This window comes from Castor canadensis, chromosome 13 (assembly GCF_047511655.1).
Source record: "Castor canadensis chromosome 13, mCasCan1.hap1v2, whole genome shotgun sequence".
Taxonomy (NCBI): domain Eukaryota; kingdom Metazoa; phylum Chordata; class Mammalia; order Rodentia; family Castoridae; genus Castor; species Castor canadensis.
Window position 1 is genome coordinate 86,001,035 of NC_133398.1, and position 24,434 is coordinate 86,025,468.

Consider the following 24,434-nt stretch of genomic DNA (forward strand, 5'->3'; position numbering starts at 1 on the left):
TAAAAGAAATGGACAGATTTCTAGATACATATGATCATCCAAAACTGAACCAAGAGGAAATTAATCACCTGAATAGACCTATAACACAAAATGAAATTGAAGCAGCAATCAAGAGTCTCCCCAAAAAGAAAAGTCCAGGACCTGATGGATTCTCTGCTGAATTCTATCAGACCTTTAAAGAAAAACTGATACCAACCCTCCTTAAACTGTTCCACGAAATAGAAAGGGAAGGAAAACTGCCAAACACATTTTATGAAGCCAGTATTACACTTATCCCAAAACCAGGCAAAGACACCTCCAAAAAGGAGAAGTATAGGCCAATCTCCTTAATGAACATTGATGCAAAAATCCTCAACAAAATAATGGCAAACCGAATTCAGCAACACATCAAAAAGATTATTCACCACGACCAAGTAGGCTTCATCCCAGGGATGCAGGGGTGGTTCAACATAGGAAAATCAATAAACGTAATAAACCACATTAACAGAAGCAAAGACAAAAACCACTTGATCATCTCAATAGATGCAGAAAAAGCCTTTGATAAGCTCCAACACCATTTCATGATAAAAGCTCTAAGAAAACTAGGAATAGAAGGAAAGTTCCTCAACATTATAAAAGCTATATATGACAAACCTACAGCCAGCATTATACTTAATGGAGAAAAATTAAAACCATTCCCTCTAAAATCAGGAACCAGACAAGGATGCCCACTATCTCCTCTCCTATTCAACATAGTACTGGAATTCCTAGCCAGAGCAATTAGGCAAGAAGAAGGAATCAAAGGAATACAAATAGGTAAAGAAACTGTCAAAATATCCCTATTTGCAGATGACATGATCCTATACCTTAAAGACCCAAAAAACTCTACTCAGAAGCTTCTAGACATCATCAATAGCTATAGCAAGGTAGCAGGATATAAAATCAATATAGAAAAATCATTAGCATTTCTATACACTAACAATGAGCAAACGGAAAAAGAATGTATGAAAACAATTCTTTTTACAGTAACCTCAAACAAAATCAAATACCTAGGTGTAAACCTAACAAAAGATGTGAATGACCTCTACAAGGAAAACTATACACTTCTGAAGAAAGAGATTGAGGAAGACTATAGAAAGTGGAGAGATCTCCCATGCTCATGGATTGGTAGAATCAACATAGTAAAAATGTTGATACTCCCCAAAGTAATCTACATGTTTAATGCAATTCCCATCAAAATTCCAATGACATTCATTAAAGGGATTGAAAAATCTACTGTTAAATTTATATGGAAACACAAGAGGCCACGAATAGCCAAGGCAATACTCAGTCAAAAGAACAATGCAGGAGGTATCACAATACCTGACTTCAAACTATATTACAAAGCAATAACAATAAAAACAGCATGGTACTGGCACAAAAACAGACATGAAGACCAGTGGAACAGAATAGAGGATTCAGATATGAAGCCACACAACTATGAGCAACTTATCTTTGACAAAGGAGCTAAAAATATACAATGGAGAAATAGCAGCCTCTTCAACAAAAACTGCTGGGAAAACTGGTTAGCAGTCTGCAAAAAACTGAAACTAGATCCATGTATATCACCCTATACCAAGATTAACTCAAAATGGATCAAGGATCTTAATATCAGACCCCAAACTCTTAAGTTGATACAAGAAAGAGTAGGAAATACTCTGGAGATAGTAGGTATAGGTAAGAACTTTCTCAATGGAACCCCTGCAGCACAGCAACTAAGAGATAGCATAGATAAATGGGACCTCATAAAACTAAAAAGCTTCTGTTCATCAAAAGAAATGGTCTCTAAACTGAAGAGAACACCCACAGAGTGGGAGAAAATATTTGCCAACTATACATCACACAAAGGACTGATAACCAGAATATACAGGGAACTTAAAAAACTAAATTCTCCCAATCTGCTGTTCACCAGATGTAATGTTTTAGTTCCTTACAAACGGGGTTGGGGGGGGAGGGTGTGCAAAAACTAACATTGAAATTTTGAAACAGCAGCAGAGTGAGTGGATTTTATTTTTTGTTCATTGTTGGTGGTTTTAAAAAAAAAATCCCCCCATGTAATTATTGTGAACACCTTGCTTTGTGGTCACTGTAAACATTTGGGGGGGGGCAGGGAGGAAAGTAACAATAGTTCACATGTCCCTGGCATTTGTTCAGAGCAGTGTGCAGAATGTAATGCTCTTTTGTAAGAAACGTTTTATGATTTTTAAAATAAATTTAGTGAACCTATTTTTGGTGGTCATTTTTTTTTTTAAGACAGTTTTCAAATGGTGGCTGAATTTTCCAGTCCGTCCCTAAATACTAAGTTTGATTTTCAGCTCCTCTGTTGGATATAAATGCACCTCTTGGATATAAGCAAAGTATATTGACAAATTCAGTTCGGGTGATTTCTTGATGGTTTGAAAATCCATTGTTTGGGAAGAAATTCCATCATACACATATTCATGCTTACAATAAGCTAGGGATTTTTTGTTTTTGCAAGTGCTTGCCCCTACTTCTCAAGTTTTCTGTTAGTTATAAAGAACCAAGGTGGGGAGCGGTATTACAAGTAATAATAGAAATTATATTCCAGAAGTCTGATTGGCAGCAAATTTTATTGGTCATATTTAACATTTGGTTGTGGAAGTGGCTGATGCTGAATAAATTCTGGTTATTTTTTATTAAATAATTTCTCACCTATAGATTTAAACTGTCAACCTAGTGTCTAACTTTGTAAAAATATATATATACTTGTTTTTCCATTGTATGCAAATCAAAAGAAAAAGATGTACCATTTTTCTGTTGTATGTTGGATTATGTAGGAAATGTTTGTGAACAATTCAAAAAGTTCCTGTGGATGTTTTGTGTAGTATTTTGGCATTTGTATCAATAGTTTAAAATTCACTTCCAAATAAAACTCCCATGATGCTAGATTTGATGTGTGCCCAATTTAAAAGGGGTTCATTGATAACTGAAATCATTCCTCATGTAAGAAAATACAGTAGTCTCAAGTTACATTTTTTTGTATGAAGTATCTTTATAGCACTTAAAGTCTACCTCTCATACCTGAGTGAAGTTTTTTTGTTTGGGTTTTTATTTTCTGCTTTACTTTTTCTGGCAGGGTCTTGGATTTTTTTTCCCTGGGGTCAACCTTAGACCACAGAGATGCCTCTGTGGTGGCATGCAACAGGCTGTTGATGTTACTGGTTGAGATTGGGTGTTGGGGAGGGGGGGGGTGGTCTCACTTACCCAAGCATGTACCAGCACGCCTGGCCATAAAGTGGTTTTGAATGAGTTTCTAATTAAGTTACTAGTTTGATGTTTGAGAATATTGAAATTAATGTAGAATAACTCCAAAGCATTGTTCCTGGTATGAACAGCTCTTAAATTTATTATCTGTTGCCTTCAAGTATAATTTTGCAATTTGGGAAAGAAGCATATAATGTGATCTAGGCAGTATTTTGAGTACACATTAAGTAGTGCATGCAAATAAAGCATTATAAGGGAGTTAAAGTGACACTCTAGTTTGTAGAGAGGCATTAGAGTTACTGGTTAGTAGTACATGTGAATTAAGTATCAAAACCCCTAAGATGACTGCTATCTATGATCTGGTTTCCCCAAAGGTTGGGAGTAGGCTTCATTGGCATATGAATGTTAATTAACCTTTCCCTGGGGTACTTTAAGCATAGGTAGGTTGGGGTTGCTTAGGGTAAAATGAGTCCTCCCTAGAGAATAATTACCACTAGTAACAACTGAGTCAAATTGTTAGTCCTACTGGAGAAAGCATCCCTGGAGAGGCTTTCATCAAGTCGTTGAGAATTGAGTAATGTAAATAAGTAGACTGTTAAAAATGTTTTAATGTTTGCCTCAGCATAATTCAGACCTTGATCAAAAAATAATACGGTATGGATAATTAAAAGTATACAGTTTGGGAAAAGGAGACCTTTTTCCTTGCCATTATTTTTGATTGGTAAATGATGTTAAGTAGGGTTATTGGAATAGAGGGAAGTCTCGAATGGAGAGAAGTGAACATAAATTCTTAAAATGCATTAAATGGGGCACTAGATCAATGTGTAGAAGTAGTGCATACTACTCAAACTTCAAGGATCTATACATAAGGCATCAAAAGTGCTTTTAGCATAACTTTGAAAGTCTTAAGTCTTAGTACAAAAATGTCAACAGAGATGCAAATAAGATTGTACTAAAGTTCAAAAGCAAAGCCTTTCCTTAACAAAAAGTGAAGGCAGGAGGGGCTTAATTTAAAACCAGCCTGAACTATAAAGCAAGAACCTGTCAAAAAAACAAGGATTTGTCTGGTCACCAGTAGCTCACAAAAGAGGCAGAGACCAGGAGGATCATGGTTTGAAGCCAACCCTGGACAAGACTATGGAAAATACCCAACACAAAATAGGGGGTGGTAGAGCACCCGTGCCCTGAGTTCAAACCCCACTAACAACTTCCCCTCCTCCACCAAAAAAAAGGAATTAGGATAGCTCCAGGAGACAATTCTCTAGCATGCATACAATGCCTTGGGTTGGATTCAATCTCCAGCTCCGCAGGAAAAATTTTAATATCCTGTGTCTAATGCTCAAAAGTCATTGTTCCACAAATAAGGCCTGTTTTAAACCGCATAGGGGCTCATGCCTGTAATCTCTCCTCTGAGGAAGGAGGATCAGTTTTGAGGCCAGCCAGGACTAGATAGCAAGACCCTGTGCTAACCTGAAGGAGGGAAGACAAAAAAATAACCACATAAACATGGTTTACAGCCCTTTACAGTTATTCTGGGATTTTTTTGTCATTTTTTTAAAGATGCTCTCTTTATATCCTAGGCTCACAATCATCCTGCCTTAGCCCCCTGATTGCTGGATTGTAGTCATGTGCCATCAAGCTTGGTCTTGGAAAACAATTTTGCAGTGCTTTTCAAATTGTATCCCTCGGACCACCTTGAAAAAAGCACAATGGTGCTAGTTGGTCATGTCTGTTATCCTAGCTACTCAGAAGACAGATCAGGAGAATTGAGGTTCAAAGCCAGCCCCAGGCAAATAGTTCTCAAGACCCTATCTTGGTAAAACCCATCAAAAAAGGGCTGGTGGAGTGGGCTCAGTCCAGAAGAGCTCCCTGGCTCTATAGTCCACTGAAATTTTGAATAGATGTAGAAAGTGGTGGTACTGTGGAAGGTGGGGCCCAACTGGAGGAAGTAGATCGATTGGGGGTGTACCTTTGTCCTGACACCTTCCTGGTGCTTTTAACCATTTGAGTTATGCAGACACTCTTACCACTTGAGCCACTCCACCAGCCCAAATCTTTTTTTTTTTTTCAGTGTTTGGTTCTTGAGGATTGAACTCAGGGCCTTTTGCATGGTAGGCAAACACTCTACCACTGTGCTATATCCTCAAACCCCCCCACCCCCTTTTTTTTTTTTTTTTTTCATGGCACTGGGGTTGAACTCAGGGCTTCATGGCATTCTATCTCCAGACCTGGGAGAAGTCTTTTTGATAGAATAGGGTAGAAGGTACCAGCTAGTTCCCTGAGAGATCTCTCCTAGAATTCAGACTATGGCAGGACCAGGGATGATTAGTGAGAGAACGGACCCCAGATAGAGCCAAGAAGCAAGGCACAACCCTCACTTCTAATTTAGAACTTAAGAGTGTCCCTATGATCACATGGGATACAAAATACAGAAGAACTGGGCACCAGTGGCTCATGCCTGTCTAGCTACTCAGGAGGCAGCAATCAGGAGGACATGGTTTGAAGCCAGCCCGGGCAAATAGTTTGTGAGACCCTATCTTGAAAAAACCCATCACAAAAAAAGGGCTGGTGGAGTAGCTCAAGGAGTAGGCACTGAGTTCAAACCCCAGTACCACAACAACAACAAAAATAGGGGGAGGGTCAGTTAGAGCTAATAGGTTTGCCACAGGATCACCATGGTAAGAGGTGTAATTACTACATAGCAGGAGCTACAAAGTAGCCCAACCGGGGGCTGGATGGAGACATGGCAGAATTGTAAAGGATTTTCAACACCAGTGAAAGCCACAGTGGGATCAGGTTAGTCAATGCTTGGTAGTGTATACCTGTACCCCCAGTACTGTTAAATGGAAAAAGTCAAAGACCACCACTGGGCTGAGTGCTGAGAAACCACATCATCACATTGGCCATTCAGTGGTAGCTATGGGGAGAGCAAAAGCCAAAATTGAGACACCAGACTACATCTCAACTAGAGATCAGAGGCAGTTTGCTGACAAATACTCCCATAATCAGAACAGCAGCCTGCACACCAGAATACATCTTGGAAAGGTGGAGATAAAGACTTTAAGACCTTGGAGAGAAAACAACCAGCCCTTATAAAGGGCTGACATATAACAAAACTTTCCCTGAAGTGAGACAGTTTAAAACTGGAAGAGACCAGCTTTATTAAAGTAATAAAATTCATGTATTTTTTTTTTGGGCCATCAGTGGGAATGGGAACTTTTAAGAAAGTTCAACTGAGTCAAAGAGGGTATATAGGAATTTGAGGGTCCTGAAATTCCCTATAGAAACGAGAGAGGTAAGCAAGTCTAATACTATCAAGCCATACTTTTTAGGCAGATGTACTTGTCCAGGTTGTGATACATCAGGTAGCCTTTGTAGATCATTTAGTCACACCTGAATTTCAAACTGACACCAGAATTCTTTGTCGGATCAGACTGACACCAACCCCTGTTGAGACTGTATCATGGCCTAATTTCCCCTCCCCTCTCCTACTTCCCTCTTCCTCAGAATCCCAGGCTTCTCTTGACTCAATGGCTGCCACATGCCATCATGGACACTAGTTGTGTGCAGCCCATTAAGCTGGCTAGGGTCACCAAAGAGCTGGGCAGGACAAGCTCCCAGGGACAGTGCACACAGGTGCATGTGGAATTTATGGACGGTGGGAGCTACTCCATCATCTACAATGTGAAAGGCCCATGCACAAAGGTGAGCACGTCACTCTGGGCTGGGGTTGGAGTGAGAGGCTTGGAGGTTGCACTAAACTTGCTCTTGGGTCCTGGATATTGACCACTTGGCCCATGGGATGACCTGAAACTCTTAAAGTGTTCATATTATATGTATTTAAAAAAAAAAAAAAGAATCCCAGGCTTGGTCTCTGCTTCTAGGACTTGATCTAAGACATTTGAGCTGGAGTTGGACCAGAAACATACATCACCTATATATCCTGGACTTCAAGTGATGCAATAAAAACCAAGGCTTTGAGTTATCGCTCTCTCTCTGGAATGGGTGAGAAATTTCTGTTTTATGAGGAATAACTGCATTATGTTAGGAAAGACTGATTTGAAAGTTTATGTATGGAAAGAAAATTGCTGAACAGCCAAAGGGATGAATTATATAAGACATTCTGTTAACACAGCATCAATTTCTGTTTCTAATAACATTTTTTTTGTGGGGGTTTTCTTGCACATTGGCTTGATGGAATAGAAATTCTGGTCCACAACATAAGTGAGTAAGCATTTGACTTAAGCTTGTCCTACCAGGCTTTCTCCTGGAATTTTTGATCTTGAGCAGAATGGTGCAAGTGAATTGTAATGATTGTAGTTAGTTTTTTTGAGCATCAGTAATAGAAAAGAACTTTAGGCAATTTCTGCTTTCAGTACTGCCTGGTTTCTGGGCATGATGGTGCATGCCTATGATCCCAGTACTTAGAAGGCCGAGGCAGGAGGATCACCAGTTTGAAGCCAACCTAGGCTATACAGCAAGACCCTGTGTCAGAAATAAGTAAAATAAAGAAATAAAACTGTCTGTTGTCTGTTTGACTCGTGCCTTCCTTTCTACCCTGAGAGTTTTTCATGATCTTTCAAAATATTCTTTTGCTCAAAAGTATCCAGAATCAGTTGTTATTAAGGGCTGGTGGAGTGGCTCAGGTGGTACAGTACCCACCTAGCAAGCGTGAAGTCCTGAGTTTGAACCCCAGTACCACCAAAAAAAGAGAAAGAGACAGAATCAGTTGTTATGACATACAGCCCTTAGTCAAAGAAATTTATCTTGTATAGGCAGCATTGCTAATTTCAGAGAAGGGAGCAACAAAATGTGGGTCACAGCTCTTACTGTATACCAGCTGCCCTGCTGCCAAAGAATATCATTCAAGCCTTCATAGTTATGCCAGGTTGGGGCTGACCAGTCATTTTCTGGGAAGTGCCAGACTCTACCATAAGACTGCTGCTAAATAGTGCACTGAGCAACATGCCTGGAGTTATTGGATCTTCCTTATACTTTCAGAATTCAATAAAATGTCAGATCTCATGGGTAAGAGATAAGACTTCCAAAGCAGCCACCAAAGAGATGGAATGATGCAACCTGGAATTATGGAGAACTCAATTCCCTGACCAATGGATAATAAAGAGTAAAGAAAATTTCTTTCCTCATTCCCCTCCCATAGTTGTCCTAAGACAGTTTCTACACATAATTTGTCAGGAGACTTCACCAATGATTGTGCCAACTGACTTGCTGTGTCTTTGAAGTTCACAATGAAGCAAAGACTAGGACACTACTCCATCCCCTCTACAATGATGTCCCTCATTGATAAAACATTAGCACTACTTGGGATGTAGCTCAGGGGTATAGTACTTAGCAGCATGCAAAAGCCCCTAGGTTCAATCCCCAGCACTGCAAAACTAAAATCAATTAAAAGCACTTCATTCCTTTGTACTAAAAGCTTGAAATGTGAAAACCTGTTCTGGATTTGTTTAAAGCTATTTGATCAATAATGATCATAAGTAAATGTTTCATTCGAGGAAAAAAATTTCTGCCTCAGTTTTGTTTTCACCTCTTTTCTGCTAAGCCTTCTTTTTTTCACCTCTTTTCTGCTAAGCCTGGGGTTTTAGTCTATGAATCACTTTGGTGATATTGAGAAGGAAAGTAACTTTGTGAAAGTGTCTACTTTCAAAATCCATTTTACTTCTTTGCACAACTCCTGCATTTATGAGAAACTAGTCTCAAGTGATATTTATCGCCTATTCGTTGCTCTAGCCAACTTTTGCAACTTTTCCTCAATAATATATCTCAAACCCTCTGTTTCTTTATATAGGCCCATAGCTATCATGACAGAAAATAAAACCTATAGCAGTAATTGCTGCCAAGAGCTTGACATTTAATTTAGCTCATCAGAATGATGGCTTGCTTTTTTTTTTTTTTTTTTTTCTTTTCTTCAACTATGCTGACATCCTGGTATAGTTGACAACAGAGTTGGCAAAAACCAGGCCCAGAATGTCAGGCAGCTATTAGCTGCTGTTTTCCCAGGACTGTAACACTTATGATGGCTTTCTTGATGACTGGATAACTTGGATACCATTCAGGAGGAGGAGGTTGTAAAGATACATCATTGATCATACCTCTTTTCTTTGCTAACCTTTAAAATGCAAACTTGGTCAGTGAGAATACAAGAAACACTGTTGGGCATGTCTCAGACAGTGAGTTCTTTGTTAGGGTCATGGGCCTTCTGTTGTTAGCTGGAGGAGCTCGGGACCTGAGGACTTCTATCTTTGGTGATGTCTTGTGGATTGTGAACAGAAGATCACATCTGATGTGGTTTCTGCTGTGATCTTCAATGTTGAGAGTAGAAATGGGAGGCTTAACAAAGAAGTTCAAGAGTTCAAGCTGAACCCTGACCTTGGAGGAATTTAGGTCACAAGGACCATATACCTCTCCCAGCACCCCCAGTGAGGCCAGAAATGCAGAAGGACCAAGGTAAACCTTATTGACTCCAACCAGTATCCTAGTTTCAGCATCAAAAAAGAACTAGCCAGGCTGACCCACATCCAGAGCCGCAAATCCAGGTCTAGTTTCAGAACCAGAAAGCTTGACTACTGAAGAGAAGCCAGAGGAGTCCTGGTGAAGAGGAAGCCTTGGACACAGGTTCCCATCTCAAGGCCCCAGATAGCCTGGGATGTTCACCCCCAACTACTCAAGCCAGCATGGCCTTTCAGGAACCATGAAAGAATTGGGCCATTTCTGGGAGTCAGAAATGCTTCTGATCAAGCTATCCTCTGGGGGCACACTGGTGTTCTAAGTGGCCTTCTCTGATCTGGAGGCTCTAGCTAGCATACCTGGCTAGCCTTTTGGAAAATTGTACTGCTCTTCCCTTTTTGGTCTAGCTGTGTTTCCACCACCTGCTTCTCACAACTGAAAGCCAGTAGTACTGGGGCTCAAGTTTGTCTGGAGATACCCAGGATGTTGCTGCCTGGGGACTGGGCTCTGCAGGGACAAGGGCAATATCCTTGCTCTGGAGATCTGCAATTACCATGGGACTGGTAGCCTCTGCCAGCCGTGGAGCCAGGGATTGCAACTTGCATCTGGGAGTCTGGGAAAAGCCAGCACTGTCACCTTCCCAGCAGCCCTGACTGAATACAGCTTCTCCTCCTCTGCCCTGGCCTCAGTCACCGCCAGTGGTGAGAACTGCTGAGTCCCAGGAACAATGTTCACCTCTCCCTCTCAGACAGGATCTGCATGGAAGCCCCAGAGAACCTGGCTCATAACCATGGATGCTGTGGGGTCGGTATTTGTAGCTGCTGCCACAGCAAAACTAGAGTATGACCTTAGCAAGTGTCGTCAATGGGAGACAGATGAACAGATAGTGGTTAAGAAAGAGGGATTCCTGAATACCATCTGTTGAAAAGGAAGAGGGAGAGAAAAGACGTTGAGTGAGTTTAAAGAAGTCACTTTTCATATTCTCTGTATCTAGTAGACATACTTTAAACAAAACAGAATAAAAAATTCAGGCACTAAGTTTATGGTGTATCTCATCCTGGAAAGAAAGAAGCGTATTTTATTCTTGTTTATATTACTACTAGTGTTTAACTCAATACCCTGGATATAGGTAGATAAGACAAGTTGTTGATTCTTCTTTTCTGTCAACAAGCGTCAGTGACAGAAAAAGCCTAAATTATTCAACTCTCCTGGATTCTTTTGTAGATTGTCAGATGTTCTTACAATTTGACTCCCAACACTTAGTTGCTAGGGTAGAATCTCAGGTCTGGGAATGTAGCTTGGAAATGGAGTGCCAGCCTAGCACTGGGAAGCCCTGGGTTTGATCCCCAGCATCACCAAGAAGTTCTTAAAATAAAAAAAAATTTGCACTGAAGGTGTGGTTTAAGCTCTAGAGCTAATCTACCTAGCTAATCTGCCTACCTAATCACGAAGCCCGGAGTTAAAATCCCAGTACCACCGAAAAAAAAAAAAAAATCAAACCATCAGTTTTGTATTTACCCAACAGTGGTATTAATGGATTGGTAGCAACCTCTCTAATTAATAAAGTAGTGACAACCTCTCTAAGTAATAAAGTATGTTTAAAAGTTTGAAGTTTTAGGGTATTTTTTCCCTCAATTTCCTCAGTAGGGCCGCCGGTAAGTCACTACTTGGCCACCAGAATGATTGGCATTGGTGACTGGCTCCTATAGTGCCCTGACTTGGGAAGATCCATTAGCTCAGACCATCGCCGTGCCGGAGTCAATCACTGGATTATTCGGCTTCATCTACAAGACGGGGATTACAACAGCCGTTTTTGTCATTTTTTTTTTAGTTAAAATTTAGTAACTACGCACAGGACCAGACACAAAGTGCCACTTTAGCAATTCAATATTCTTGTTTCCTCATCTATTTCTCCAAATTTCCCAATTAGTCCTCAGAAGGGAGCGATCGGCCCAGGGGTAGGGCTGGGGAAGAGGGCAGTTTGGTGTCAGACTCGTGGAGACCGTCCGCCCTAACGCTAGCCAAACATCCCTTCCCGAGAGCGTCTCACTCGCACTTCGCCCTCTGGGAGAGAGAGGCGGGAGCCGCGTATCACTACAGTCGTCGCGACCCGGGTGGGTGGCAACCCGCACTTTCTGTGATTTTCCCGAAAGGTGGTGTGGGAGGAGACAAAAAAAATGGCGGAGCCGGCCGCCCCACGGTGGGCAATTTGGCTAGCGCAGGTCAGACCCTTCGAGGCGATTTCCGGATCTCCAGAACCGGAAACTGGCCCGGGCGCGCGCCCCAGTGAGAGTGGGTGTGGCCGCCTTCCCGGAAGTGCCTGTGGCCTCAGCTCGGCGTACGAGTCGTGGTAGGCGGTCTTCTCAGACTCCTGCTGCGTCAGCTCGGCTGGGGGACCCTGCTCCGGGTTAGTTTTCAGAGCCACTCTCTGGGAGCGCGGGATCCCGAGGGGGAAGAGAGTTTGACTCGCTTCAAGTCCAGAGTGTCATTTCCCCGCGGGACAGGAGCCGGCGGAATGGACGGGCCTTTGTCTCCCCGGGAGTCCGCCCGGTTTATTGCAGAGCGCAGTCTGGATGTGTCCATCGACTTCTGCGGCGTGCGGCGGGTGGCGGAGCTGCTGCGGGCCCAGGCGTCGGGACCGCAGTTGCGCGTGGACGGGTGGAAGGCCATACACGAGCTGAACCCCAGGGCGGCCGACGAGGCCGCAGTCAACTGGGTGTTCGTGGTGGACACGCTCAACTTCTCCTTTTGGTCCGAGCGGGCTGGGCACCAGTGCGTGGTGCGGTACCGGGGGAAGCCCTACACCGGGTACTGGTCCCTGTGTGCGGCGGTGAACCGAGCCCTGGACCAAGGTCGGTGCTCCTGGCCGGGACCGTAGCGGGGCGGGAGGTGTAGTGAGTAAAACTGGGAGTCCTCCAGGTTAGCCCCTTGCTTGTAAGAAAAGCAGGGCAAGGCCACATTCAGTGGCAGTGCAACTACGAAAGCTTCCTAAAGTATGCCGCTTTATTTTTTTGGTGGGACTGGGGTTTGCAAGCGCAAAGCAGGCACTCTACTGCCTCAGCCACACCTCCAGTCCATTTTATTTTGGTTGTTTTGGTGGTCTCTATTGTCCGGGTTGGCCTGGACAAGAACTAGGATTACACCTGCACCCGGTAAGAATGCCACATTTTTAAATGACACCTGAAGAACAAAGGGCAGATTTGATAAAACATTTTATGCAGTTAGAATGCATGCTCTAGGGTTACACGTAAGAGGGAAAATATATGCTATGTAATATTGCAATAGTTAGAAATGTGAGCAGATGAGCAAGTAGAAAATGAGGGGTGTGCTTCTAATAGTTGCCCACCTTTGATATTTTTCTGTAGCGTTCATTTATAGTTTCATATTAATTGCATCTTATAAAACCAAGGGTGTAATGAATTATCAGAGTATGACATAGTTCTTCTAAATTATCTTTCTGTCTAAAGGGATACCAATAACTAGTGCCTCCTACTATGCCAGAGTGACTCTTGATCAGATTCGGCACATATTTCGTTCTGACACAGACGTTTCCATGCCATTAATAGAAGAGAGGCATAGGGTTCTCAATGAAACCGGGAAAATTCTGCTGGAGAAGTTTGGAGGCTCTTTTCTTAATTGTGTCAGAAAAAGTGAAAAGAGTGCACAGAAGTTAATGCACCTGGTTGTTGAAAGTTTTCCTTCTTTCAGAGATGTGACTCAGTTTGAGGTGAGTTGCTTCTCTTGGGAATTTTAGAAGTCTTAGTAATTCTCTTAGAGTTTACTCTTTTACTTTTAGAACTCATGAATAAGAAACACGAATTTGGGCTGGGATGTAGCTCATTGTTAGAGCACTTGCCTAGCAGGTGCCCTGGGTTCCACTCCCCGTCACCAAAAAAGAAAAGACAAAAAAAAAAAAAAAAAAAATTGGGGCTGGCAGAGTGACTCAAGCAGTATAGCACCTACCTTGGAAGTGTGAATCCCTGAGTTCAAACCCCAGTACCACCAAAAGAAAAAAGAATAAATTTTTTTTGAAGTTTGTTCACTGAGGACAAAAAACAGTAACAAAATTAGTGTTTCAAAGCCATTACATTTTTTTGCCAGGTGCTGGTAGTTTATGCCTGTAATTCTAGCTACTTAAGAGGCTGAGATTGGGAGGATCATGGTTTGAGGCCAGCCAGGGCAAATAGTTCTTGAGATCCCATGTCCAAAATAACCAGAGCAAAATGTATTGGAGAAGTGGTTCAAGCGATAGAGCACTTGCTTTGCAAGCAAAAAGCCCTGAGTTCAAACCCAGTCCCACCAAAAAAAATAAAGCCATTACATTTTTTATGTTTTCTGTTGAGTTTATTGGTAGATCTGGGGTTTGAATTCAGGGCTTCATCCTACTGTGTCAGCCTCCCAAGTGCTGGAATTACAGGAGTGCACCATGTCTGGTTTGTTTAATCCTTCATTGCTGTGTATTTTATCTGTGACAAAGAAATGAAGCAACTTCAGAAGAATGTGAAGCTGGGTGCTGATGGCACATGCCTGTAATCCTAGTTACTAAGGAGGCAGAGGTCAGGAGGACTGTGGTTTGAAGCCAGGCTGGGCAATAGTTAGACCCTGTCTTGAAATGAAATAAAAAAAAAAAAAAAAAAAAAAAAAAAACCCTTCACTAAAAGGGGCTGGTGGAGTGGCACAAGGTGTAGGCCCTGAGTTCAAGCCCCAATACTGAAAAAAAAAAAAAAAGATATAAATATATTGAATAATTAAGTGAATGCTTATGTAATATTGAAATTTTGAAACTATTCCTTTTGTAATCACAATTCAACAATTAAAATTACCAATAATATTGCTTAAATCATACTTCATGACTTAGAAGGTATTCACATATACAGTCTCGTTTGATCCATAGAATAGCAGTGTGGACCAAGGGCAGGGGGTATAACTGTCCTCTCTTTGTACCAGGAACCAAAATCTAAAAGGTTAGATGGTTAACCTTAGGTCATGTAGTCAGAAATAGTTAGCTTTTTGGTTCTGTTACAAAATGAAAGATGTCTGATTATGTTTGGTTAGTAAAGATTTTTTAAATTGCAAGTGACAAACACATAACTAGAAAAAGCTTAAGCAAAAAACAAAAAAAGAATTTTAAATGGAAATTTGTGACAGGGACATCCTAGTTTTGGGACTCAAGTACCATCAGGATTCAGCCTCTCATCTTTGTTTCTGATGGCACTATTTTTTTCTCTTACCACAGACTTTCTCCATAAAGTAGAAAGGATTACTGTGCATGAGTTTTGCATGTTATTGCTTTGGTTGCTTTTGTCACTGGAGAGAGAGGGAGGGACACACTTTCAGTACCAGTTATAAAACTCCAGGGCAAGGACTAAATGAACTGACATGGATTATGGTCAGTCATAATTATCGTCACTGGGTATGGATGTGACAAAAGAGGTAGTTACTCAAAAAGAGTCCTTAGGCCACTGTTGAATTTCATTCTGTTCTGTTTTGCTAATGCAAAAGTTTCTTTGAGATTTATCTTTGTCTTCAAAGTATGTCCTTTCATCCTTGTTTTTCAGGGAATTATGGATCAAGTTCCTTGGTCTTATCATTTAGTCCATCTAACGTAATAGTAAGAAATCAGTCTGCCAGTCATATGGCTAATAATCCATGTATTCCAGAATAGACATGGTTGTAGTACAGGAAGGACTGAGATAAAACTTTATGTGACTGCAGAATGGAATAAATTCAGGACACCATGTAGTTTGTTTTCTTTCAAGTTGTCTTGAGTTTTTTTTTTTTTTTTTTTTTTTTTTAGTAAAAAGTAACAGTAACATTTACTATGAGAGGAACAATGGGGAGAAAAGAGAGAGAAGCCTTTTCTGTTCCCCATGCAAGAAATGGGAGGAAAGACTCTGAGTTTTTGTTTTTGTGGGTGAAAGGAGTATTGTTTTGGTTTTTTTTCTTTGTACAGTCACTTCCATTTATAGTATAGTGCTTTTGATTTGTTTTGCTGAAAAATTCAATTTTTAAAAAAAATGTACCTAGATGTAGATTAATTGTAAGGCTAACACTTTTTTTTGGTGGTACTAAGCTTTGAAGTCAGGGCCTCATACTTGCTACCAAGTGCTCTACCACTTGAGTTACTCCACCAATCCTGTTTTGTGGTGAGTATTTTCGAGATAGGGTCTCATGAGCTGTTTTCCCAGAGTGTCTTTGAACTACGATCCTCCTGATCTCTGCCTCCTAAATAGCTAGGATTACAGGCATGAACCAGCTGGCTCCCTGCCAAGGGTAACACATTTTAAAATGGAAGGCAGCTATGCTCACCACTATACCACCAACGCTTTTCCACATTTTAAAATGAAAATTGGCACATGAACCATTTCCTATGAGTTCTCATATGTTTTTACATAAGAATCCCCAAAATGCAACAAAAAGCCACACTTAGGAATCAATAGTTTCTTACATGCGCACCATGTTTTTCTCATTTATTTGTTCCAGCAGGTTATCATTAATTGCTATAAAATTATCATTAGTTACCCCAAAGCATTATATTTTTGTAACTACATATTCTAACATAATACTGAACATATGGTGCTCACTTAATGCTAAACAATTTAGGGTTGGGTAGACAATTTACAGTTATATTTGCATATGTAAATATTCAGTCCCATAATTATTTGCCCAAACTATTTTTACCTCAATAATTGTGTTTAGTGCACAGTTTTATTTTGTAAATTGAGTTTTATGTTTTGTTTTCAGCTTTACACAATCATAAACAATGCTACACAATAATTTAATTAAATCTTTGCACACATCTATAATTACTTCCTACAATAGAGTATTGTATAGAATTGCTAAGTCAGAGCAGGGCAGAATTTTCAGGCTTCATATATATAAAAATGCAAACTGTTCTCTAGAAAAATGATAAAGCCCCAATGCTTCATAACTTTTTTGGTGATATTGGGAATTCAGTTTAGGACCTTACATTTGCTAGCAGTTGACCTACCGCTTGAGCTACAACCCAGTCCTTGTGCTTTTCGTTTGTTTTTCAAATAGATCTTGTGCTGTTACTTAGACTGGTGTTGGACCTTGATTCTCTTCTCTCCTTCTCCTGAGTAGCTGGGAGTACTGATATTATACCTGGTCTAATTGCTATGTCTTTTAATCTTTAACAGTTTGCACAAAACAGTCATAATTATTTTTTATTCTTTTTAAAAGTTTTCTTGTTTTTTGGTTGTACTAGGCTTTGGTAAAAGTTTTGATGAATACTTATTTATTATCATTGAATTTTAGACTTTATGAACAAATAAATAAAGTTGACAAATTTTAATTCAGACAGATTTAGATAACTGATTTCCCAACATGATTCCATATACCTTATCACTTAGGAAGGTTAAAATTCAGATAGTATTTGCAAAGTGCCAGCCTTTTTTTTTCTTTTGGTGGGACACGGGTTTGAACTCAGGGCCTCATGCTTGCTAAGCAGGTGCTATACGAAGAGCTGTTTTTTTAAGCCCATGAAATGACTTTAGTTTAGAGTATATAGTCACTAAGCCCTACTTAATAAATAAGCTTCCTTGGGCCATTATCTTTTAAAAAATACAGATGAGGGCCATTGGTGGCACACTGTAACTTCAGCACTCAAGAGTCTGAGACAGAAAGACCTTGAGTTTAAGGCCAGCCTGGACTACCCTGGGAACACTGCCTCAAAAAAAAATTAAACATGGGCCTTTTAATATGTCAACAGATAATACTTTATGTTACCATTTTTTTTGGTGATAATATGGTTTGATCTCAGGGCTTTGCCCCTGATAGGCAGGCTCTCTGCCACTTGAGCCACACCCCCAGCCCACTTTATGATACTCTTAAGCATTTGTAATCTTTAATCTTTCTGTGTGTTCATAAAAATGTATTGAAGACCTTGTTTAAGAAAATTAACTCATTGGGAGAGATGGGGGAATGTTGACCAGTAGGTATTAAGTTACAGCTAGCTAGGAGCAAGAAGCTCCTAGTACAGGATGGTGACAATACAATGTGCATTTCAAAAAGCTACAAGAAAGAATTTTTAGTTTTCACCACAAAGAAATAGTAAGTGTTTGAGGAGATAAATATGTTTAACCTGATTTAAATACGCAACATATACATGTATTAAATGGTATCCTATTAGTATGTAGAATGTCTGTTTTTGTGTGTCTGAAAACTTTTTAAATAAGAATAGAACTTTTTTTAAAAAATTAACTTATGATGATAGAATTTTTCATTGACAATTATTTTATAAACATGATTTTGAAAATACCTTATTCACAAAGCACTATGATGGAACAAATAGGGAGTTGCTATTTGGGGGCTTACTGGTATTTTTAGTACTACCAGTGAATATTTGGAGATCCAGATCCCTGTGCCACCCTTTCCCCCATCTTGACCCAGTGCTTACAGTGGAATCCAGGGTCTTAAATATAATAGGCAGGAGCTCTACTACTAAACTACCTATCCAGTTCTGAGATCCAGAATATTTTTGTTTTGGTTGTACTGGGGTTTGAACTCAGGGCCTCACACTTGCTAGGCGGGCACTCTACTATTTGAGCCATTCTACCAGCCCCCTGAGACCTAGAATTTGATTACTTAAACCATAATTAGTTTACTAAGAAAATGCTTTAGAGGTTGAGTATGTATTAATTGAATTTATTGTTTGATTCCTTATTTGAATCTTTATCTTTTTCATTTTAAGAGGTAATATAATCTAATCTTTGTGATATAGTAATTTATCATAGAAGCAATGGTCATTATATGATAATTTATATGTTTTCTTATATGCTAGTATATTTTGTTGTATAAGTTTGATTCCTAGTTTTTTTTTTTTTCTATTTTCTATGAATACTGTTAAAATTAGAAGATAATATGAATCAGGTTAAAAATAAAAGTAACTACTATTACGGTAAACTTTATAGTATAATTGTGTTTAATATAGTTTATTTTGAAGTTGAGTTTTATATCATGTTGTTTTGTAAAGGAAACTTGAACTAGAAACAAAGTTACCTACCATATATAAATCTATATAGAAGAAGAATTGTCAAGTTGTCATATTTGGGTAGGTTTGGGAATTTAGGTTCATAGAATAATATACAAATATTTGTTAATGATGATTTGTCCCCCCAGTCCTTCAATATAATTTACAGACTGTATATCATGTCAAAAAATTGAGCATGTATGTTTGTCCTGAAAATCAAGATCCTGAATTTCTCCTTCCTTTCTTCCTTTCCTTTCCTTCCTCCCTTCCTCCCTGCCTCTCTCCTTCTTTCTCTCTCTTGTTCTTTCTTGTGGAACTGGTGTTTTGAACTCAGGGCTTCATGCTTACAAAGCAGTGTGCTACCTCTTAAGCCATACCTCCAGTCCATTTTGCTCTGGTTATTTTGGAGATGGGTCTCTGAAACTATTTGCTGGAGCTGGCCTCAAACCGCAATCCTCCTGATCTCAGCCTCCCAAGTAGTTGTACGTATAAGCCACCAGAGCCCAGAAAGATCCTGAATTTTTTTTTTGTTTGTTTGTTTGGTGGTACTGGGGTTTGAATTCAGGGCCTCACACTTGCTAGGCAGGCACACTGTACACTTGAGCCACTCTGCTAGCCTATAACCCATTATCTTAAAATGTTTGATTAAATTTGTTTCTATGTACAAATACGATTGGCTAATTAATTTTGTTGTATAGTCTTAAACATTGGCTTTGACTTTCCTCAAAAATTGTAGACTTGATAAATTTTGGCTGTTGTTCAATTATGTCTTCATTTCTAAAATAAGTTAATCACATTTCTGAAAGGAAACAGTTAAATGAATGTTGTGAGCTGGGTATGATGGTACATGCTTGTAATCTCAGTACTTGGAAGGCTGAGGCATGAGGATTTTAAGTTTGAGGGCAACTTAGGCAATACAGTGAGACCCTGACTCCAAAAAAGAACAAGTGAGCAAACAAAACCAGATAAACACTTTTTTTTTTTTGGTGGTACTGGGGATTAAACCCAGGGCTTATGTTCATTCCAGGCAAGTGCTCTACCACCGAGCTAAATCCCCAGGTCAGATAAACCTATTTTTAAATTGAAGAGTGTTTCAAAAATAATACTATATAGGAGTTGTGGCTCAAGTGGTAAAGCACCTTCTTTGTAAGTGTAAAGACCTGAGTTCAAGTCCCAGCCCCACCAAAACAAAAAGAATACTATTTACATGTTAAAACAATAACTACTTGGATTATCATGACATTGAAATATGTATATTAAGCAATACCATTGAAAAAGAATACTAAGTCATACCAAAATTACATAACATATTTTATATGTCTTGAAAAAAAACTAGAAAATACATTTGGAGTGATTATGTTAATGAGATCCTTTTGTTTTCTGTAAAGGTCTGTAAATTCTTACCAAAAGAGTAACATTATTCAGCCCTTAAAAAAATGTATTAAACGTATGCCTTTTAAACAAATAGCAAGCTAAAGCTTTCAGATAGCCTGCTAACATTTATATTCTCTCCATTTGTTAGGGGAAAAGAGTTTCTTTTTACAAACGAGCCCAAATTCTTGTGGCAGACACGTGGAGTGTATTAGAAGGAAAGGGAGATGGCTGCTTTAAGGATATCTCCAGTATCACCATGTTTGCTGATTATAGATTGCCTTAGATTCTTACTTACCTTGGAGCCCTGAAATATTCTGATAGACTACTGGAGAAGCTTCTCAAAGGTTTGCAACCTTAAGTCATCATTTGTTATATTATGAATTGTTTTTGAATCTCTCGTTTAGTTTCTTTCACACAAAAAAAGGCCTCTCATTTGCTTTAAAAAAAGGCACTATTGTTAAAAATATATATGCTTGGCATGGTAGTGCACATCTGTAATCTCAGGATAAGGAGGCAAAGGCAAGAGGATTAAAGGCTAGCCTGGGCTATACAAGGGGGACCCTATCTAAAAAAATTTTTTTAAGTATATGTAAAGAAAAATACATAGGAAAATAAAATAAAATGGCTTTTCTTGTTTACATTGTGAAATATGGAGATTGTTGAAAATTGTGCTATTTGGATATTGTAATTTCAGAATTTAATAAAATGAAACCTAAATTTATGTTCCATGGATGTGTATGGTACAGGTGTAGTATTTGAGGAGTATTAATTAATCTGAGAAGTATACTACATTGTGATATAAAGACTGATTTGTCTTCATGTGTCATTCCTTTTACTAGTCATTCATTATTGGGTATGATTATTGACATCAAGACTGGGTACCTTAGTAAATATAAGAATAGGGAATTTGGGTTGATAAGTTGGTGCGAATATTTTTTTTTAAAAAATAAACATTTCTTTCTAAAAGAAAAATAGTTGCTGGGCGCCAGTGGCTTATGTCTGTAATCCTAGCTTCTCAGGAGGCAGTTTTATGAGTGAATAATTTTGTCTTGTGAAATAGATTTAAGTCTTTCCAAATCAGAATAACATAGACTATAAAGGTACCGTTATTCCTAAGGTTAGTTTTAACAGGTTATTGTGCTGGCTTTGGGCAATCATTTTGTTCTTATTTGAAAAATGATATACTATATTATGTCATAATGCTTATGTTCTTGATGATTGTTTAAAAGGGACATGTTAAAAAAGCCATTTTCTTTTTTCTTTTTAAATTTTTGTTTTATTCATATGTGCATACAATGTTTGGGTCATTTCTCCCCCCTTCCCCCCACCCTCTCCCTTATCCCCCCTTACCCGTCCTTACCTCTCACTACCCAGCAGAAACTATTTTGCCCTTATCTCTAATTTTGTTGAAGAGAGAGTATAAGCAATAATAGGAAGGAACAAGGGTTTTTGCTAGTTGAGATAAGGATAGCTATACAGGGAGTTGACTTGCATTGATTTCCTGTACATGTGTGTTACCTTCTAAGTTAATTCTTATTGAACTAACCTTTTCCCTAGTTCCTGGTCCCCTTCTCCTATTGGCCTCAGTTGCTTTAAAGTATCTGCTTTAGTTTCTCTGCATTGAGGGCAACAAATGTTATCTAGTTTTTTGGGTGTCTTACCTATCCTCATACCTCCCTCGTGTGCTCTCGCTTTATCATGTGATCAAAGTCCAATCCCCTTGTTGTGTTTGCCCTTGATCAAGCCATTTTCTTTGTATTTTATTTTCTCTCATATTTTTCTTTATGCATATTTTTTGTTTTGTTTTTTAATCATACAGCTGTATTCAACTGTTTGTTTTGTTGTTGTTGTTTTTGAGACAGGGTCTTTGTAGTTCAGGCTGGTCTTGAACTCTCAGTCCACCTGCCTCAGCCTCCAACAGGCATGGGCCACTATGACTGGCTTTAAAAACAGATGTTCTCTCCAGACACTGGTGGCTCACACCTGAAATCCTAACTACTTGGGAGGCTGAGATTGGGAAAATAAAGGTGCGAGGCCAGCCCAGGCAAATAGTTTATAAGACCCAATCTCCAAAATAACCAGAGCAAAATGGACTGAAGGTATGGCTCAAGTATGTGCTTTGCAAGCACAAAGCTCTGACTTCAAACTCCAGTCCCACAAACAAATAAAACAGACTATTTGACTGCATTTGTAAAAGTAGAGAAATACAGAAACATGCTACCTTTAGACAAGGCAGCACATACTCTGTAGCTTACCACAGTCTGCATCTGACTGCTGTGTTCATTTACTCCATCTGCTTGATTCTTATGGGTATTTGAATTGATGAGTTCTACTTGCAGTCTCAGTGGCACGACACCAAGGCCCACCCTGCAAGATGGGGTATTCCCTGGAGATGGATACTAAATAGATGAGGTCTTATGTGAACTATGAGCTCCATATTCAGCCAGAGCTGGCCAAAAGGATCCTGAATCCAGAGCACAATCATGGTTTTCCTTGCTCAGGGTAACAACTGTGATGGTCTATGGTTTTCCTTATGGACCTAGGATGTTCCCAAGACAACATTCAGCCTCCACAATTTTCAATTATACACACACACACACACACACACACACACACATCTTTTCTTTTTAATAACAAACTTTTGAATAATAAATTTAATATTAAATAAATTTAATAATATTTTTAAATTTGGGGTTGGTATATCTTCATTTAACAGATGTCTATTTGGGAAGCTAGTATATGCAAGATGCTATGCTAGGTCCTGGAAGTACTGAGACAAAAAAGCCAGACATGGCCCCTATTGTTGTGGAATTTATTTTTAATTTTGCATTAATGCCTAAGTTTAGAAATGATTTTTTTTTTTTTGCTCCATTTTTAACCCTTACAGGAGAAATGCTTTCCTATGGGGATAAGTAAGAAGTGGAAATCAGAGGTTGTACGCTTTGGTGTGTCGAGCTGATCCGGGATTGTCTTCTAGAGCTTATTGAAAAAAATGGTGAAAAACCTAATGAAGAGATCAATTCTGTTCTTTTGGATTATTACTTATGGGACTATGCCCGTGACCATAGGGAAGATATGAAAAGAATTCCCTTTCATCGCACACGTTGCATATATTATTGACCCCAGGTATAAACTGATCCAAAGAAAACGTCTACATTTCTATATCATATAATCATTTGTACAATTTTGGTTTGATTTTAAGGTGGTATAATTTACATAAGAAAACTGATTATTAAGTCGCTATTAAAATTTTTTCTGGCTAGTGGCTCATGCCTGAAATCCTAGCTACTCAGGAGGCAGAGATTAGGAGGATTGAGGTTTGAAGTCAACCGAGGCAAATACGTCCGTGAGACCCTATGTTGAAAAAACCCCTTACAAAAAAGGGCTGGTGGAAAAACAAAAAAAAAAAGGGCTGGTGGAGTGGTTCAAAGTATAGGCCCTGAGTTTAAACCCTGGTACTGCAAAAAAAAAAAAAAGAAAAAGAAAAAGAAGTTTTTTCCTTGATATTTCATTGTGTATTCCCAACTTTATTTGCTTATTTAATTTTGACTATATTTTCCCCTGCTTTGGACACATAGTTGACTTTTTAATACTTTCTTTAAATTCCCAGATTTAAAAAAATTAATTGTGCTGCATAGTCTTCAATGATAATATTGTGTCTATTCAGTTGATAGCTCTTCTCATCTTGTAGTAATTTTTTTTTTCTTTTTTTGTAGTGCTGGAGATTGAACCCAGGGCCTTGACATGCTGGGCAAGCCATATGCACTACCCAGTAATTTTCTATATGCCTTAATCATTTAATACAGAAGAGAGAAAGAAGGTAGAATTTTGGACATATAAGCTATTACTTTTATAACAATCTGTGTTTTTTTTTTTGGGTGGTCTGGAGTTTAAACTCACAGCCTGGTGCTTGCTAAGCAGGTACTCTACCACCTGAGCCACACACCCAGCCCTAAAGTCCTAAAAATCAGTGATGACAACTTATTTTAAACTTTTTATTGATAACAGTAGTGGGCATATAAACACTGGTTTCTGGTCCTGGGTATGTTTGCCTAGTATTTATTTTCAAACTAACTATATGGAATTGAAGATATTCAAGGGCTGGAGTTGTGGCTCATGTAGACAAGTACTTACTTGCTTAGAAAGCACAAAACCCTGAGTTTAATCCCCAGACCACAGAAACATTAACAACATCAAAAACAAAAAAAAGCAAAACATTTCAAAACTTTTTAAACCTGGAATGGATTATTTAATTAAAATAAAATTTACCCAAGCCATGGTACATGTCTGTAATCCCAGCTATGCAGGAGGCAAAAATAGGGGGATTATGGCAAAACAAACTACAGGACTGGGTAGT

At 39.1% G+C, this 24,434-nt stretch overlaps 2 protein-coding genes across 8 annotated transcripts in view; both read left to right on the forward strand.

Moving 5' to 3' along the window:
- LOC109703260 (kinesin-like protein KIF27) overlaps positions 1-7,767 on the forward strand; it is an 85,340-nt gene extending 77,573 nt beyond the window's left edge. For 6 of the 7 annotated variants that reach the window (XM_074052172.1, XM_074052176.1, XM_074052171.1 and 3 more), the window contains one exon: positions 6,751-7,767. In XM_074052172.1, coding sequence (XP_073908273.1) covers positions 6,751-7,029 — 279 coding nt within the window. In that variant the 3' untranslated portion in view covers positions 7,030-7,767. The remainder of the gene's footprint in view (positions 1-6,750) is intronic. The other variant, XM_074052174.1, reaches the window with a different exon arrangement.
- A 4,189-nt stretch (positions 7,768-11,956) lies between these two features.
- On the forward strand, positions 11,957-24,350 carry LOC141415465 (queuosine 5'-phosphate N-glycosylase/hydrolase-like). The gene is given in 4 exon segments (XM_074052180.1): positions 11,957-12,563; positions 13,179-13,438; positions 20,226-20,421; positions 22,965-24,350. Coding segments are annotated over 4 exon segments (1,026 nt in total). The 5' UTR covers positions 11,957-12,226; the 3' UTR covers positions 23,198-24,350.
- Positions 24,351-24,434: the final 84 nt, after the last annotated feature.